Source organism: Herpailurus yagouaroundi, unplaced genomic scaffold (genome assembly GCF_014898765.1).
Source record: "Herpailurus yagouaroundi ecotype Mexico unplaced genomic scaffold, PumYag 165, whole genome shotgun sequence".
In the NCBI taxonomy this organism is placed as follows: domain Eukaryota; kingdom Metazoa; phylum Chordata; class Mammalia; order Carnivora; family Felidae; genus Herpailurus; species Herpailurus yagouaroundi.
In genome coordinates, this window is record NW_024412406.1 from 29,304,484 (window position 1) to 29,320,445 (window position 15,962).

The 15,962-nt window shown below is 39.4% G+C and overlaps 1 protein-coding gene across 3 annotated transcripts in view; it reads left to right on the forward strand.

Annotated features, from left to right (window-relative positions):
* RB1CC1 (RB1 inducible coiled-coil 1) overlaps positions 1 to 15,962 on the forward strand; it is a 93,557-nt gene that overhangs the window by 42,768 nt on the left and 34,827 nt on the right. For all 3 annotated transcript variants that reach the window (XM_040487806.1, XM_040487804.1, XM_040487805.1), the window contains exons 9-15: positions 7,624 to 7,808; positions 7,979 to 8,165; positions 8,250 to 8,331; positions 8,599 to 8,660; positions 10,494 to 10,597; positions 11,043 to 11,169; positions 11,261 to 13,161. In XM_040487806.1, coding sequence (XP_040343740.1) covers positions 7,624 to 7,808; positions 7,979 to 8,165; positions 8,250 to 8,331; positions 8,599 to 8,660; positions 10,494 to 10,597; positions 11,043 to 11,169; positions 11,261 to 13,161 — 2,648 coding nt within the window. The remainder of the gene's footprint in view (positions 1 to 7,623; positions 7,809 to 7,978; positions 8,166 to 8,249; positions 8,332 to 8,598; positions 8,661 to 10,493; positions 10,598 to 11,042; positions 11,170 to 11,260; positions 13,162 to 15,962) is intronic.

The window sequence follows — 15,962 nt, forward strand, 5'->3', positions numbered from 1 at the left end:
TGCATCCTTGTAAGTTTCATATACGTTTGAATATCCTGTAGTATCCTTTAGTAGCATATTTAGTTTTTGTCATTTGAAAATCTCGTTAAATCCCTTTATTTCTGAAAGGTGTTTTCTCCTGATACGGAGTCTAGGCTGTCGACAATTTGTTTTTCGCACATTGCCTTTGGTTTGGTTGTTAACAGTTTTACAATAATATGACAGGATGTGGTTTTCTTTGTATTTCTGCTGCTTTGGGTTGGGCATATAGTACTACGGGAAGCTGTGGCTTACTGACATGTCTTTTGGTAAAATTCCCAATCGGTTTCTCTTCAAATTTTGCCTTTGCCTCACTCTTTCCCTTTTCCTTCATTGGTTCCAGTTACACACGAATTAGACCTTTCATCTCATTCTTTGCATTTATTCTTATTTCCTGTATTTCCCATTTGTTATATCTATCTGTGCTTTATTCCGGATGTTTCCTTTTGACCTAACAATTGGGATTAATTTTTTTTCCCACTGAATAGCTGTTATTACGTCCATTTATTGATTTTTAGTTTTTGTTTTTTAGCTCTGCAATTTCAGTTTGGTTCTTTTGTTTATATAGTTTCAAATTATCTACCAAGATACTCTGTCTCATCCATCATCTCTTTGATCAAATTAACCATATAGTAATTTAAAAGTCTGTATCTGAGCTCCATGCTTGTGCCTATGTTTCTGTGGATGTTTTTGTTGTTTCTTATAATTAATGTGGTCTTGCCTTTTCATGTGCCATTAGGCATTATTTTTGATAAGAAAAGCCAAGGAAGCATGAAGATTCTTCTAGAGAGAATTTGTGCATGTGGTGAAAGGGCAGTTACAATCTTAGATCATCTTAATCCAGTTTCAGGGATTTAGGTGATAGAAGTTGGTCTTCCAGTCCTTGTGTTAGCCAGTCTGCTTTTGTAGACTCGTATTCCATAGGATATAGCTTTGGGGGTACTAGGACAAAGTGTGTTCCATCATCCTTTTTGTTGGCTGGCACTGATTCTCCGGTTTTTTATTTCATAGCTCCGTGAGAATGTCAGAAGGATTGCTTGTCTTTAAAAACAATTTTTTTTAACGTTTATTCATTTTTGAGACACAGAGACAGAGCACGAGCAGGGAAGGGGCAGAGAGAGGGAGACACAGAATCTTAAGCAGGCTCCAGGCCTTGAGCTGTCAGCATAGAGCCCGACGTGGGGCTTGAATTCACGACCTGAACCGAAGTTGGAAGTTCAACCGACTGAGCCACCCAGGCGCCCCAGGATTGCTTGTCTTTTTATTCTTAGTTTTGGACTCTCTTCAGGAATCAACACTTGTCTCTAGGCAAAGCATTCCTTAGTTGCCTAACTGGCCTCTCTCGGTTTCCTCCTCCTCCTTAGATCCTGGCCCTTCTCCTTCACTGCTTTCTTAGGTCTCTAGTAACTAATGCCACAGGAAGCTTGGTCTGCATTACCATTAAATTACAATTTATCATTACTTGAGGCAGCTCTGAATTCCTGAAATTTTGCTGTTTCTCCGATGTCATTCTTTTTCACTTTAACCCTTGATGGAATGAATCAAACAATTTAGTTAACCAACCAGACTTCTCTTGATGATTCTTCAGGTTCTTTCCAGTTTTTCAGGTTACAAACACTGTTTTAATATCCTAGCCCTTCTCTGTCTTAACATGCATGTTCTAGTATTTCTTTAGAGACAGCCTCCAGTAATGGAATTGTTGGACTAGGGTGTTTGTGCATTTTAAATATTAATTAGTAATGTTATACCCTCCGTAAGGGAAAACTCAATCAACACTCCCAGTAATTAATGAGAAGAGCTGTTTCCCTTATATCAGTGTTTCCCATCTATTTCCTCTATTTGGTTGGTTGCCAGTTTTTTATCCTGATGTTTTTCTGTAAGAATTTATTATATATGTAGTCTGGGTAATCCTTTGTCTATTGTAAATAATACAGATAACTGTCTTTCTCTTTGTTGATAGTGTTATAAAAATTGTTACACAGAAATTTTAAATTCCGCTGTAGTCAGATGTATTAGTCATTTTTCATATTTAATTTTATGAACTCATCATTCCTTTAATGAGCCACCTTTGGGGGTGCCTGGGTGGCCCAGTTGGTTAAGTATCTGACTTTGGCTCAGGTCATGGTCTCACAGTTCATGAGTTCTGTCAGCACAGTGCCCACTTTGCATCCTCTGTCCTTCTCCTTGTCTCCCTGTCTCAAAAATAAATATTTAAAAAAAAGTTTGAATCTCCACATTTCTTTATAGCTATTTCCCTAATTGAATAAACCAGGGCTTCCAGTTCTCTTAGATTATCTATTTCCTCTCTTTGGTTCCTTCAAATCTCTTGGTGTGTGTAGGGGTGTGTGTGTGTGTGTGTGTGTGTGTGTGTGTGTGTAATACTGTTTGTACAATCAGGCAGCTACAAGGAATGGTTTTACATATGGTTGTTTTTTTTTTTTTTTAAATCTTGCTGATGTTATTCTCAGATCTGCATTGGATTCAGCAAATGGACTTGTGTCATACAAGGATATGTCATTTTTCTGGAAGTGTAGTTGCCGTGATGAAAGGCTAATGGTACTTTTTTATTTTCTTTAAAAAATGGAAGAAGGAGGGGAGCCTAGGTGGCTCAGTTGGTTGGGCATTGTTGGACTTCTGTGCAGGTCGTGATCTCGCAGCTCGTGAGTTCGAGCCAGTTCAGAGCCTGGAGCCTGCTTCGGATTCTGTGTCTCCCTCTCTCTCTGTCCCTCCCCCACTCACACTCTGTCTCCCTCTGTCTCCCTCTGTCTCTCAAAAATAAACATTAAAAAAAAATTTTTTTTAATGGAAGAAGGATTTCCTTTAGATTTGATCCTTTTTTGTTTGCTTTCCAGACCTGACCCTTAAACTTTCTTGAACCCAGACTGAAATAAAATTTAGTAGACATGTCCTATACTGTTCCTGTGAAAATTTGAAAATTAATTTTTGATGTCCTGTGGTGATAGAAGTACCCTGTCCAACCATCTTCTTTCCCCCTCATGTATCTGCAGCTTTTGCTAATATTTTAAGCTGTAGTAGCTTATAGAATTTAGCTTTTAGAACATTTTATCCTAACTAGCGATAATATTCCTACTTAAAAAAAATGTTTTTCTTTGATTTTGATACCTGAAACATTATAGTCCTTTTTTGACGTTGAGGGGCAATTAAATTCTCATTTAATTATTCCTCAGTGAAATTTTTTGATGTTCCTACATACTTTTTAACATTAAGTGTGTTACATATTCAGAACAAAACTGTAAAATAGATGCAAATCAAGTCCCTAAGATTGATGGATGTCAGCTGGGCTTGCCTGAGTGAAGCCCTGAGAGAAATTGACTTTAATAAGATAATTCTCAGTGCACTCATGAGAGACGGGAGATGACCTGTTGAGGTTAGGTGATATGTGCGCATTGGAGCAACTTTCACTCCTCTATTTTATTTTATTTTTTTTTTTAATTGTGACAATTATTTTTTTTTTAATTTTTTTTTCAACGTTTTTTATTTATTTTTGGGACAGAGAGAGACAGAGCATGAACGGGGGAGGGGCAGAGAGAGAGGGGGACACAGAATCGGAAACAGGCTCCAGGCTCTGAGCCATCAGCCCAGAGCCCGACGCGGGGCTCGAACCCACAGAGCGCGAGATCGTGACCTGGCTGAAGTCGGACGCTTAACCGACTGCGCCACCCAGGCGCCCCTCACTCCTCTATTTTTATGTATTTGACTGTCACGGGATTCAGAGTCAAGGATTTTAACTGAGACATCACTTCCACAGACCAGCTTTCTCTGATTTTGCAGTCTTGATCCGATTTATTTTCTCTTCGCATGTTGTTCTTAGCCTATGTCATAATCATATTTAAGTGATGGTGTGTGTTTTTTAAAAAGCACTTTCTTCTTGAAGAATATAAGCTCCACGCCAGCAGGACTGTAGTCTGTCTTTCTCATTGCCCTGTTCACAGTGCCTTGTCACTGTTCCTGACCCATAGTAGGTGGGCGATCAGTACTTCTAGAATCAGAATTTGGGTTAGCATAGTCTTAAGTTTGTGAAATGTTAGAATTCTCTTTAATCTGGTCTGGAATCTTTCACATTTTATTTATAGATGCCTCATCTGTCAGTTTCGTTACAGCTAATATTTTTTTTTCCCATTGCACATATTTTCTTTGCTTATCAGTATTTTGTTGAGAATGTGGTTGGTGAAAGTAGATAAATTCAGATTAATTGATTTGAGGAATTGATTTTAAATCTTGTGGAAACACAATTTTGTGTAGTTCATTTTATCTACATAGCAGTTCAATCTTCTAAGCACTCTTGAAGAGAAAAGAAATGATAGAAGGAGATTTATTGTCTACATATCTTATACAATAAAGATCAGTTCAGGAAGCTTTAAGCAAGTAATTTTTTTAAAACCACAACACTTCCGGTGATGTTTATGGACCCTTCTATCTGGTCTGACAGAGAAACTTCACCAGGTCTGTGAACACTGGAGCCCTGAAAATTTATTCAGTATGTATTATTTCTTTAGCCATCTTCTTATCCTTAAGGATTATCAGCAAACTAAGAAAATAACAGGGGCGGCACCCGGGCAGCTCGGTGGGTTAAGCACCTGACTCTTGATTTCGGTCAGGTCATGATCTCATTATTTTGTGAGTTCAAGCCCTGCATCAGGCTCTACACGCTGACAGCAGGGAGCCTGCTTGGGACTCTCTGTCTCCCTGTCTCTCTGCCCCTTCCCTGCTCACACTCTGTCTCTCTCTCTCTCTCTCTCTCTCTCTCTTTCTCTCAAAAATAAATAAATAACAAGGAATCTTCTTCCTAAATGAAAAGTTCACAGAATACATCTTGAGGGCAGTCGTAAATACTGTAGTAAACTAGCAAGTAGTTATATTTCTTTAGAACGTTGTCATGATTATTTAATTCTTATTAGATAATCTAGTGAAATTCAGAATTATGATATAGTTTAAGTTCTGCTGTCTATCTTCGCTCAGTCACCTATGTAATTTTCTTTTAAACATATATGCATCATGTAGCTATCAATCCTTATTTACACACAAAAAATTAATACTACATGACATCAGAGATTATTCTGGTTTTTTTATGTACTTTTTTTTAATTTAATCATAGTTGACGTGCAATACTCTATTAGTTTTAGGTCTACAATGTAGTGACTGAACACTTCTGTACATTACTTAGTGCTTACCGTAATTAAGTGTAATCACCATCTGTCACCATACGACATTACGACAGTATTGTTGACTCTTCCCTATGCTGTACTTTTCGTTCCTGTGACTTATTTTAAGAAGCTTGTACCTCGTAAGGATTTTTCTACTTAGTCTATTATACTAAGGATGGTGTAACAAATTTATTTTATTGAAAACGGATTTACATTTTTTCTTGCAGCATTTGCATATATGTGCTCCCGCTGTCAGGAAGTTCTTTATTAATAGTCTAGAATTTAGTTTGGGGGATGGATGATGTAATTTACTTGGGTTCAGTAAGGAGTAGTTGAAAACTTACTAAGATTTTAACACAGTTGATGAAAGCGCAGTAAGTTATTTTTAAATTAGGAAAAATATAGTCACAGTTGAGCATATAGCATATTGCAATGGAAGTAAGATACACAATTACTGTTGAAATTGTCTTATTTTCAGATATTAAACCATTTTGACTTCATTTTAATGCACATCATTTAAATTCAAATGTGTTCTTGAAATTTAGAAAGACATGAAACAGAAAGGAGAGTGAGAACTACCAAAAGTTGGAAGACATACTGTCACCAGCCATATTGTTCCTAGAAGGATAATTTTTTTTTTTAATTTTTTTTTTTTAACATTTATTTATTTTTGGGACAGAGAGAGACAGAGCATGAACGGGGGAGGGGCAGAGAGAGAGGGAGACACAGAATCGGAAACAGGCTCCAGGCTCTGAGCCATCAGCCCAGAGCCTGATGCGGGGCTCGAACTCACGGACCGTGAGATCGTGACCTGAGCTGAAGTCGGACGCTCAACCGACTGAGCCACCCAGGCGCCCCTAGAAGGATAATTATTTACAGCAGCAAGTATGGGAGTAGGATGGATGTGCAAATCCCGAAACTTGTATAGCACCTTAATTATTTAGAGAAGGAAAAAGAACCTACAAATACAATAAAAATACTTAGTAATAACATCATCAAGATGTCTTTGGACCTTTTTTAAGGGTTTGCTGTTAGGTTTTGGTTAAAGTTTTGTACACACAACTACCTTTTTTTTTTTAACATTTTTTTTTTTGTTGTTGTTGTTTTTTGAGAGAGAGTGAGAGGGATAGAGAGAGGGAGACAGAGGATCCAAAGAAGGCTCGGCACTCGAGCCCACGAACCATGAGATTATGACCTGACCTGAGCTGAAATCAAGAGTCAGACTCTTAACCTACTGAGCTACCCAGGCACCCCACAACTACCTTGTTTTAAATATGGCATATCTGTCTGAATTAATTTGTAGCCTAAACACAACCCCTACTTAACAAAATGATGCATATACCTATGAAAACAACTGAGTAAGGATAGCCAAGAAAAAGTACGAGAGTTATTTTTCTTACCAAATAATAAATCGCATTGTAAAATTACACACTTCAGGGGCTCCTGGGTGGCTCAGTTGGTTAAGCGTCCAACTTCAGCTCAGGTCATGATGTCGTGGTTTGTGAGTTCGAGCTCCGTGTTGGGCTCTGTGCTGACAGCTTGGAGCCTGGAGCCTGCTCTGGATTCTGTCTCTCCCTCTCTCTCTGCCCCTCCCCTGCTCGGGCTCTGTCTCTCTGTCTATCAAAAATAAATAAACATTTAAAAATTTTGTTTAATTACACATTTAAGTTAGTGTTCTAACAATATTTGCACTCATCTATCTACCTGTCTATCTATATATCTATCTGTATAGTAGAACAAAATATAGTCCAGAAATACTGGAGAGAGGAATGACTTTTCAATAAAAAGTGCAGTCAATTGATTGTTACTCATTTGGGGAAATGTACAAAATACTATTGAGTATCATAGAGGTTAGATTAAGTCAGTTATTTCCTGGCTTAAAGTCAGTGCCCATGTGTTATGTAATGTCATGCTCTGCCTGACCCATGATGTCGTAGGAGTCTAGACACATAAGTTCCAGTTGTAATTTGACTAAGTGTGTCCTTGGACAAATCACTCTTCCCAGTGGGTTTTTGTTGTTGTTTTTTTTAATCCCCTAGCGTGAAAATGGAGTAGAATTAGATGAGCAGAGAGTTCTTAAAAACAATCTCTTTTTATGAACACACCTACATTCAGTAAAGTAGATTTTTAAAATCTTGTTTAAGGGTTGGCTGAGCTCCAACTCTTAATTTCGGGTCAGGTCATGATCTCATGTTTGTAAGTCCGTGCTGTCAGCACAGAGCCTGCTTGGGATTTCCTCGCTCGCTCTCTGCCCCTCCCATGTGGGTGCGTGCTCGCTCTCGCTGTCTCTCTCCCTCCCTCGGAATAAATGAACTTCAAAAAAAAAAAATCACGTTTGAAAGTAGAACAGTTCATGTTTAACAGAGATTTTCCTCTTAAATGAATGTTGATGTCTTTCATGAAAGAAAGTTAATATCCTTTTCAATATTTTCTCTCAAAGGGATTTTTAGCTAATCAGATGAGAGCTGAAAACTTGAAGGATGCATCTGTATTACCTGATTTGTGCCTGAGTCACGCAAATCAGTTGATGATTATGTTGCAAAATCATAGAAAACTGTTGGATATTAAACAGAAATGTACCACTGCCAAACAGGAGCTAGCAAATAACCTACATGTCAGACTGAAGTAAGTGACTCTGTTCCATCGAATCTAGGGTGGCTAGCGTTGATTTTTAAAATTTCTACCACGTAATGGAGTCATTGTCTCTTACCATTACATTGAAATATTTGCTTGGTTGATAAACTTGGGATTAGATCATTTTTATAGAGTTTGTGTGTCTCAATTTCATTCTATAGGTGGTGTTGCTTTGTGATGCTTCATGCTGATCAAGACGGAGAGAAATTGCAAGCTTTGCTCCGCCTCGTAATAGAACTGTTAGAAAGAGTCAAAATTGTTGAAGCTCTTAGTACAGTTCCTCAGATGTACTGCTTAGCTGTTGTTGAGGTTGTAAGGAGAAAAATGTTCATTAAACACTACAGGGAGGTACGCAAGTTGAATTCTGTTCTCGTTGTGTATGAGCCTTAACGAATTGGTGCGTGATACTAACATCAGCTTTCCTCCTCTTAGTGGGCTGGTGCTTTGGTCAAAGATGGAAAGCGATTATACGAAGCTGAAAAGTCAAAAAGGGAATCCTTTGGGAAATTGTTTAGTAAGTGTTCTTCACTAATAAATTTATTTGTGATGAAAAATGCTGTTTCTGTTTTGTAGATATGAATGTATTATTATGTATGATGTATGTGATACTAATTACAGTCAGATCTGGAGGAACATTGCTTTTAAGGTCTGTAGAGTTGAATCCATTGTTAAAATTTAAATATGAAGAATTGTCCATTTGTTTTTTTAAAAACCAGAGGGTTTTTTTCCCCCCCGAAATAGAAAGTTATAAAATAACCATGTTGTTCATTTCTTTACACAGGGAAGTCCTTTTTAAGAAATCGTCTGTTTAAGGGATTGGACTCCTGGCCCCCGTCCTTTTGTGTATGTATTTTCTGTTTTCTTTTTCTTTTTAATTTATTTTTTAATATTTGTTTATTTTTGAGAGAGAGAGAGTGAGCTCGAGTGTGAGCGGGGATGAGGCAGAGAGAGAGGGAGACACAGAATCCCAAGCAGGCTCCAAGCTCTGAGCTGTCAGCACAGAGCCGGACGCGGGGCTCAAACTCACGAACCATGAGGTCATGAGCTGAGCTGAAGTCGGACGCTTAACTGACAGAGCCACCCAGGCACCCCTTGTGTGTATATTTTCTAACCGTGACTGTATTTTGTATGTGTTCAAACCTTTATTTCAGAAGGAGGGAGATTTTCAGAAACATGTAGAATTTTTTTTTATCAACGTAAAAACAGTTTTGGTTTTAAAAGCCAGTTGTCATTTAACTCTAAGACACATTCATAGTTTTCAGTCAAGGGTTTGCATAACACAGGAGGATAAGCCATACTACACTGTTAAGCTGTTGATTGGTAGGAACAGACTTGCTTGTTATTTTGCCCGTGTCCTTCCCCCTCCTCTTTCTCTCTCCCCTCCTTTTTCTCCCCTTCCCGGCCCCTTCTCGTCCTTCTGTCCTCTCCCCTTTTCATTCTCTTCACCACCACTGCTAACCACCACCACCTCCATCCTGTTTTATTCATTTGTTTACAGATCAGAAGAGGGTAGCTAGCTCTTGAGGTGGTCTTCATTGAACCCATGAGAAATACATTTGTGTTGTGAAACCAGGATTACCGGGGATCGATCATTTTATTTCATGAAAAAAATGATTCCGCAGGTCAAAGAAGTTCGGGAAATGCTGTAGGTTTTTTTGTTGGTCTTCAGATACACTGCTTAGCTGTTAACCATGTTTGCATACTGCAGGATTTCTTAGGGCTTTAACTATGTCATCTTGAATATCTAAGAATAAGCGATGTAGTGGGGTTCCCCACACTCTTTAATGAAGAACATCTTGACATTTCTAAATCTGGTTAGGTAATGAATCCAACAATTGGAGTTACTTTAACAGTTGTATTTCTCGGGGGAGCCTGGGGGGCCCGGTTGGCTAAGCATCGGACTCTCGGTTCCATTCAGGTTGTGATCTCACCGATCTGTGAGTTCCAGCCCCACACCTGGCTCCACACTGACAGTATGGAGCCTCTTGGGATTCTCTGTCTCCTTCTCTCTCTCTGCCCCTCCCCCACACACACTGCCTGCCTCTCTCTCTCTCTCTCTCTCTCTCTCTCTCTCTCAAAGTATTTCTTGCCAATATCATAAAGAAATGATGTTATAAATCTAATTTGTTTTTAAAGAAGCTGAAATCGGCTAAGAGTTTATATTTGAAAATGTAATGGAAAAAAGATCCAGTGAAAGGCAAGCAAGGCAGTGTTACGTAGGAGAAAACTTTTCACAGCACAGCAACAAGGCGTGCTAGTAAGTGATAGGCGTAGAAATGGGGCCAGGGCTAGAGAGATCTTCATGGTGAGGCTGTAAGTCAAAGAAAATTTTGGGAACAGCCTATGTGCTAGTGACGCAGATGTGTTCCTTTAATGTTGACAGGCTGCTACCCCATTTTTAAAAAGCTGACGAGAGAAAGGAACTGTCCCGACAGTTAATCACCAACAGCTTATGGTTCCCAGTTATTTGAGACCCAGAAAATAGTATACCATGTTGTCATTGAATAGTCCCTTGTTTTTATTTTGTTTTATTCTATTCCTTAAATGTTAGTGGGGGCTTTGTAGCACGTTTGCTTCTTCGTTATATTGGAATTAATGACAGTAAAAAAGCATTTGTGAATTTGTCCTCTTATGTCTTTTGGTCATTTTTGAGTTGATTTGTTTTGTTTTGTGTAGACACAGAAGCCTCGAAAGTTTGACTGTGAACTTCCAGATATTTCATTAAAAGATCTACAGTTTCTGCAATCATTTTGTCCTTCAGAAGTTCAGCCATTCCTCAGGTAAATGTCATTAGTGTTTTTGACTTGGGTTATCCCCTTACAACGTTTTCCTTATTTTGGAGCTGTGGAAAGTAGCACCAGTAGTCTTAGGAGATGCCCGAATATAGAAATGCGTTATGATAGACTGGCTTTCCTGTGCTGCTTTAGGAAGTTTCTAGGGAATATGCAAATGATCAGAAAATGAAGATAAAGTAGAAGGAAATTAATGCCTTACATGCAATTAATTTTTTTTCTAGTAATTACTCTGACTTTTTGTATACTGTGGGGGATTTCTAATTCATCACTGTAATGATTATGCCTCAGGCCCCTGCAGCTGTTGCTGGGATTGATTTGAAGAGGATGTTGATACTGTAGTTATTTTGGACATAGTTTGACATATTTGCGTGTAGGTATCCATCTTGTCATTGCAGAATCAGAACTCTAATTTAATTGCATTCTGTTTCAGGGTTCCCTTACTTTGTGATTTTGAACCTCTACACCAGCATGTACTTGCTCTACACAATTTGGTAAAAGCAGCACAAAGTTTGGATGAAATGTCACAGACCATTACAGATCTACTGAGTGAACAAAAGGCAAATTAAGTTCTTACAAGTGGTTTGCTTCACTGGTATTAACGTGTTTTTGTTGCTGTGGCTCTCTAAAGCCTGTCCCTCTCTCTTCCAGGCATCCATGAGTCAGGTATCCCCACAGTCGGCTTCCTCACCAAGGATAGAAAGTACAGCAGGAATTGCAACTACTACCTCACCGAGAACTCCTCCTCCGCTCGCCGTTCAGGATCCCTTGTGTCCCGCGGTGTGTCCCTTAGAAGAATTATCTCCAGATAGCATCGATGCACATACCTTTGATTTTGAAACTATCCCTCATCCAAACATAGAACAGACTATTCATCAAGTTTCATTGGACTTAGATTCATTAGCAGAAAGTCCTGAATCGGATTTTATGTCTGCTGTGAATGAGTTTGTAATAGAAGAAAATTTGTCATCTCCTAATCCTATAAGTGATCCACAGAGTCCAGAAATGATGGTGGAATCGCTTTATTCATCAGTCATCAATGCCATAGACAGTAGACGGATGCAGGATACAAACGTATGTGGGAAAGAGGATTTAGGAGATCGTGCTTCTCTAAATGTCCAATTGGAAAAGTGCCGACTTGTTGCCCAAGACTCACATTTCAGTATACAGACCATCAAGAAAGACCTTTGCCACTTCAGAACATTTGTCCAGAAAGGACAGTGTGACTTCTCAAATTCTTTAAAATGTACAGCATTAGAAATAAGAAACGTTATTGAAAAGGTAAGATATTCTCTGGAAATGACACTAAATGAAAAACACCAAAAAGAACTGCAGTCTTTAAAAAGTGAGTATGAAGACAGACTTGCTGCACTCAGAAAGGAGAGTGAGGAAAATGAAAACAAAATTAAAAAGCTGAAAGGAGACTTGGCGTGCCTCGAGGAGGTTTTACAAAACAAAGACAACGAATTTGCTCTGGTTAAACATGAAAAAGAAGCCGTCATCTGCCTGCAAAATGAGAAGGATCAGAAGTTGCTGGAGATGGAAAGTCTCATGCGCACTCAGAGCTGCGAAATCGACGAGCTGAAACACTCGCGGGAGACCGTTCTGGAAGACCTGCAGAAGCTCCACGTGGAAAATGATGAGAAGATTCAGTTGTTGCGGACGGAGCTCCAGGGCTTAGAGCGGCGTCACCTCAAGGAGCTCGAGGACGCTCTGCACGCCAGGCACATGCAGGAGGTCGAGAAGGCCAAGACCGACCACGGGGCGTCTTTGGAGAAACTGAAGAAGGAGAATCAGCACAGAATCGACCAGATCCAGGAGTCTCATGCCGCCGCTATCCAGGAGAAAGAACAACAGCTCCAGGAATTAAAACTCAAAGTTTCCGATCTGTCGGACGTGCGATGTAAGTTAGAGGTTGAACTTGCATTGAAGGAAGCAGAAACCGATGAAATAAAAATTCTGCTGGAAGAAAGCAGAGCCCAGCAGAAGGAGACCTTAAAATCTCTCCTTGAACAAGAGACGGAAAATTTGAGAACAGAGATAAGTAAACTCCACCAAAAGATTCAGGATAATAACGAAAGCTACCAGGTGGGCTTGGCAGAACTAAGAACTTTAATGACCATTGAAAAAGATCAGTGCATTTCAGAGTTAATTAGTAGACACGAAGAAGAATCTGACCTGCTGAAAGCTGAATTAAACCAAGTAACATCCTTGCACCACCAAGCATTTGAAGTGGAAAAAAACCTGAAAGAAGAAATAGCTGAACTGCAGAGTAAACTGGATGCGGAATTGAGTGCTCTTGAAAAGCAAAAAGAGGAAAAACTCACCCAGCAGGAAGAGAAGTATGAAGCTATTATCCAGAAACTTGAGAAGGACAAAGAGAAATTTGTCATGAGCCAGGAACAAGACAGAGAACGGTTAATTCAGAAGCTTAATTGTGAAAAAGAAGAAGCTATTCAGACTGCCCTAAAGGAGTTTAAATTGGAGAGAGAAGCTGTTGAGAAAGAGTTACTAGAAAAAGTTAAACATCTTGAGAATCAAATAGCAAAAAGGTAAGAATTACTTTAGGCTGTAATTATAGAATGAAAATATTGGCGAGTCAAATTTTAATTGTGTGTGTAATAACAGTACCTTGATTTACTTACGTGTCTTAGGTAAATAAAGCAACAGGTATTTTTATAAAATAAAAACTTTGGTAGTCAGTGTTTCTTAGAAACATTTAAAAAATAACACTACCTAAGTCCATTAGTGGCTTTTTAAAATGGATTAGTATCTCGATGAGGCCCCTGGGTGGATCAGTCGGTTAAGCATCCGGCTCTTGATTTCGGCTCAAGTCCTGATTTTAGGATTTGTAGGGCTCCTTGCTCACAGTGTGGAGCCTGCTTGGGATTCTCGCTCGCTCACTCGCTCACTCGCTCACTCTCTGTGCCCCTCCCCCGTGAGCACATGTGTGTGTGTGCACTCTCTCAAATTAAATAAACTTAAAAAAAATAGAAAAAAATAATAAAAATAAAATGGATTAGCACTTGGACTTCCAGAGGATGATTTTTTTTTTTTTTTTTCAAATTTCAAGTGTTTTCAAGGACGACTTCCTTTTTAATTCATTAAATTCCCTTTGGTTTATGTGAAGTCTTTTTTTCTAATTTCTTCCAGTTGAAAATTACTGTTTTCTCTTCTTTTAAAAAAAATTTTTTTTTTTTCAACGTTTATTTATTTTTGGGACAGAGAGAGACAGAGCATGAACGGGGGAGGGGCAGAGAGAGAGGGAGACACAGGATCGGAAACAGGCTCCAGGCTCTGAGCCATCAGCCCAGAGCCCGACGCGGGGCTCGAACTCCCGGACCGCGAGATCGTGACCTGGCTGAAGTCGGACGCTTAACCGACTGCGCCACCCAGGCGCCCCATTCTCTTCTTTTTAAATTGTGAATGTGTGGGGCACCTGGGTGGCTCAGTCATTTAAGCATCCCAACTCTTGATTTCGGCTCAGGTTGTGATCTCATGGTTTGTGGGATCAAGCCCTGCATCGGACTCTGCACTGGCAGTGCGGAGCCTGCCTGGGATTCTCTCACCTCTCTCTTTGCCCCTTCCGCTGCTTGCTTGTGCTCTCTCGCTCTCTCTCAAAATAAATAAATAAAGTAAATAAACCATTTTAAGAAGTTGCGTACGTATGAAAGATAATGCCTTCCTCTGAGCAGCGCTTAGTAAAGGCTAAATTCTAAATTGGGGCTAGTTTCATTGTTATTTTCTTGATATTAAAGTTCATACTAAAGTTCAGTTATTCCCTCTGCAGTTCAAAAGATAATGTTTTTAAATTCCAGGTTTTATACAGTGGGGGTTGTTTTTGGGGGGCTTTGGGTTTTTTGCATTTTTAATATTGTTCCTGTCTGATGTTACCGCCTTTTGACCAGAGAAAGTAGTCTTCAGTTATTTCTGCTCTTTAAATTCCACTGAGGGGTTTTATGGCCTAATAAAGAATTTCTGGAGCATTATCCACGAGCTCTATCACTCACTCTTCCAAGTGAATATATTTATAGGTTTGTATGCCTGATATGTTTTAACCTGTTTCTTGCCTAATCACTTTTACAGTCTCTTGTGGTTGACTTTCTGCTGTGTAATATGCATATATTGACCTACAGTTCAACTTCCCCTTCTGTTTGGAAAACAGAAACTCTTTACGTATTCTGGGGGGATTGGAGGGTTTAATCCAGGAATCAGGGCCTGCACGAACATTTACGGGGCTAGAGGAGCTAAGGTCAAGGGAATGGCTTCTAAAAACAAGGAAAGCTCTGGTGAAAGAAAACAGATGCTGAAATGCCCACCAAAGCTGATAGCTCTTCACGGCTCACTGGAAAGCTGCCGTGGCGACCCGGAATCTCTTCCAAGCTCCAGTGATGCAGCTCAGTCTGTAGCACAAGATGGGCCACTCTCACTCACTTGCCAGGAAGCTCCTGGAATTTTATCTTGGGTACACCCACCTCTGGAGAGTAAGCCTGGACTGCCTTTCTCCTTTGCAGATCTTGTGCGTGTGCACTCTCTCTCAAAATAAATAAACTTCTTTAAAAAATAGGAAAAAATAATAATAAAATGGATTAGCATCTTGGATTTCCAGAGAAGGATTGTTTTGCAAATTTCAAGTGTTTTCAAGGACTTCTTCCTTTTTTAATTCATTGATTTCCTTCTTTTGGTTTATTTGAAGTTTTTTTCCTAACTTCTTCTCATTGGCAAACTTGCAGTTAGAAGGGGATTCTCAGAAATATAGCCTCTCTGCAGTACAGTGCGGATGAGATTCTAGAAGAGGAGGGAGAACAGTGGCAGAATGATGACAGTCCAGCACTGCATACGCCTCATTTCCAACTCAGGGGAGCCTTCCTGTCTCTACCCATATTGATTCCAAATAAAGACACTTAAAACGTCAGGTTTCTGTTGGACATGATTCAGCTTATGTCCCTCACATCACCTCCGATAGCCTCACCCTCTTCAACACGTGAGACTCATTCTGTCATTTTAGCCGTCCTGGAGCTCTTCATGTTTCTCTCTGCACAGACCTAATCTCTCTTTGATATTCTGTAGGTTAAATACTGAAATACAGGGTTAACTACAATTGTCACAACATTTATTACATAGTAAAATAATGAGAGAAGGGGAATAAAGATAAAAAAAATTGATCCAATATGTAGAGGTTTAATTATGGTAGTCTTTATTTCTCTAATTAGTCTTGCAACTCTAGTAGGTATTTGCAGCTTCCTTCTGTTCCGCACTCCATTTTCTACCTTAGACGTTACCTCCGCTGATTTCACTTCTTGGCCCGAAGAGACTGCCGTTGATGGTTCCTCCTGTAATGCGGTTCATGTAG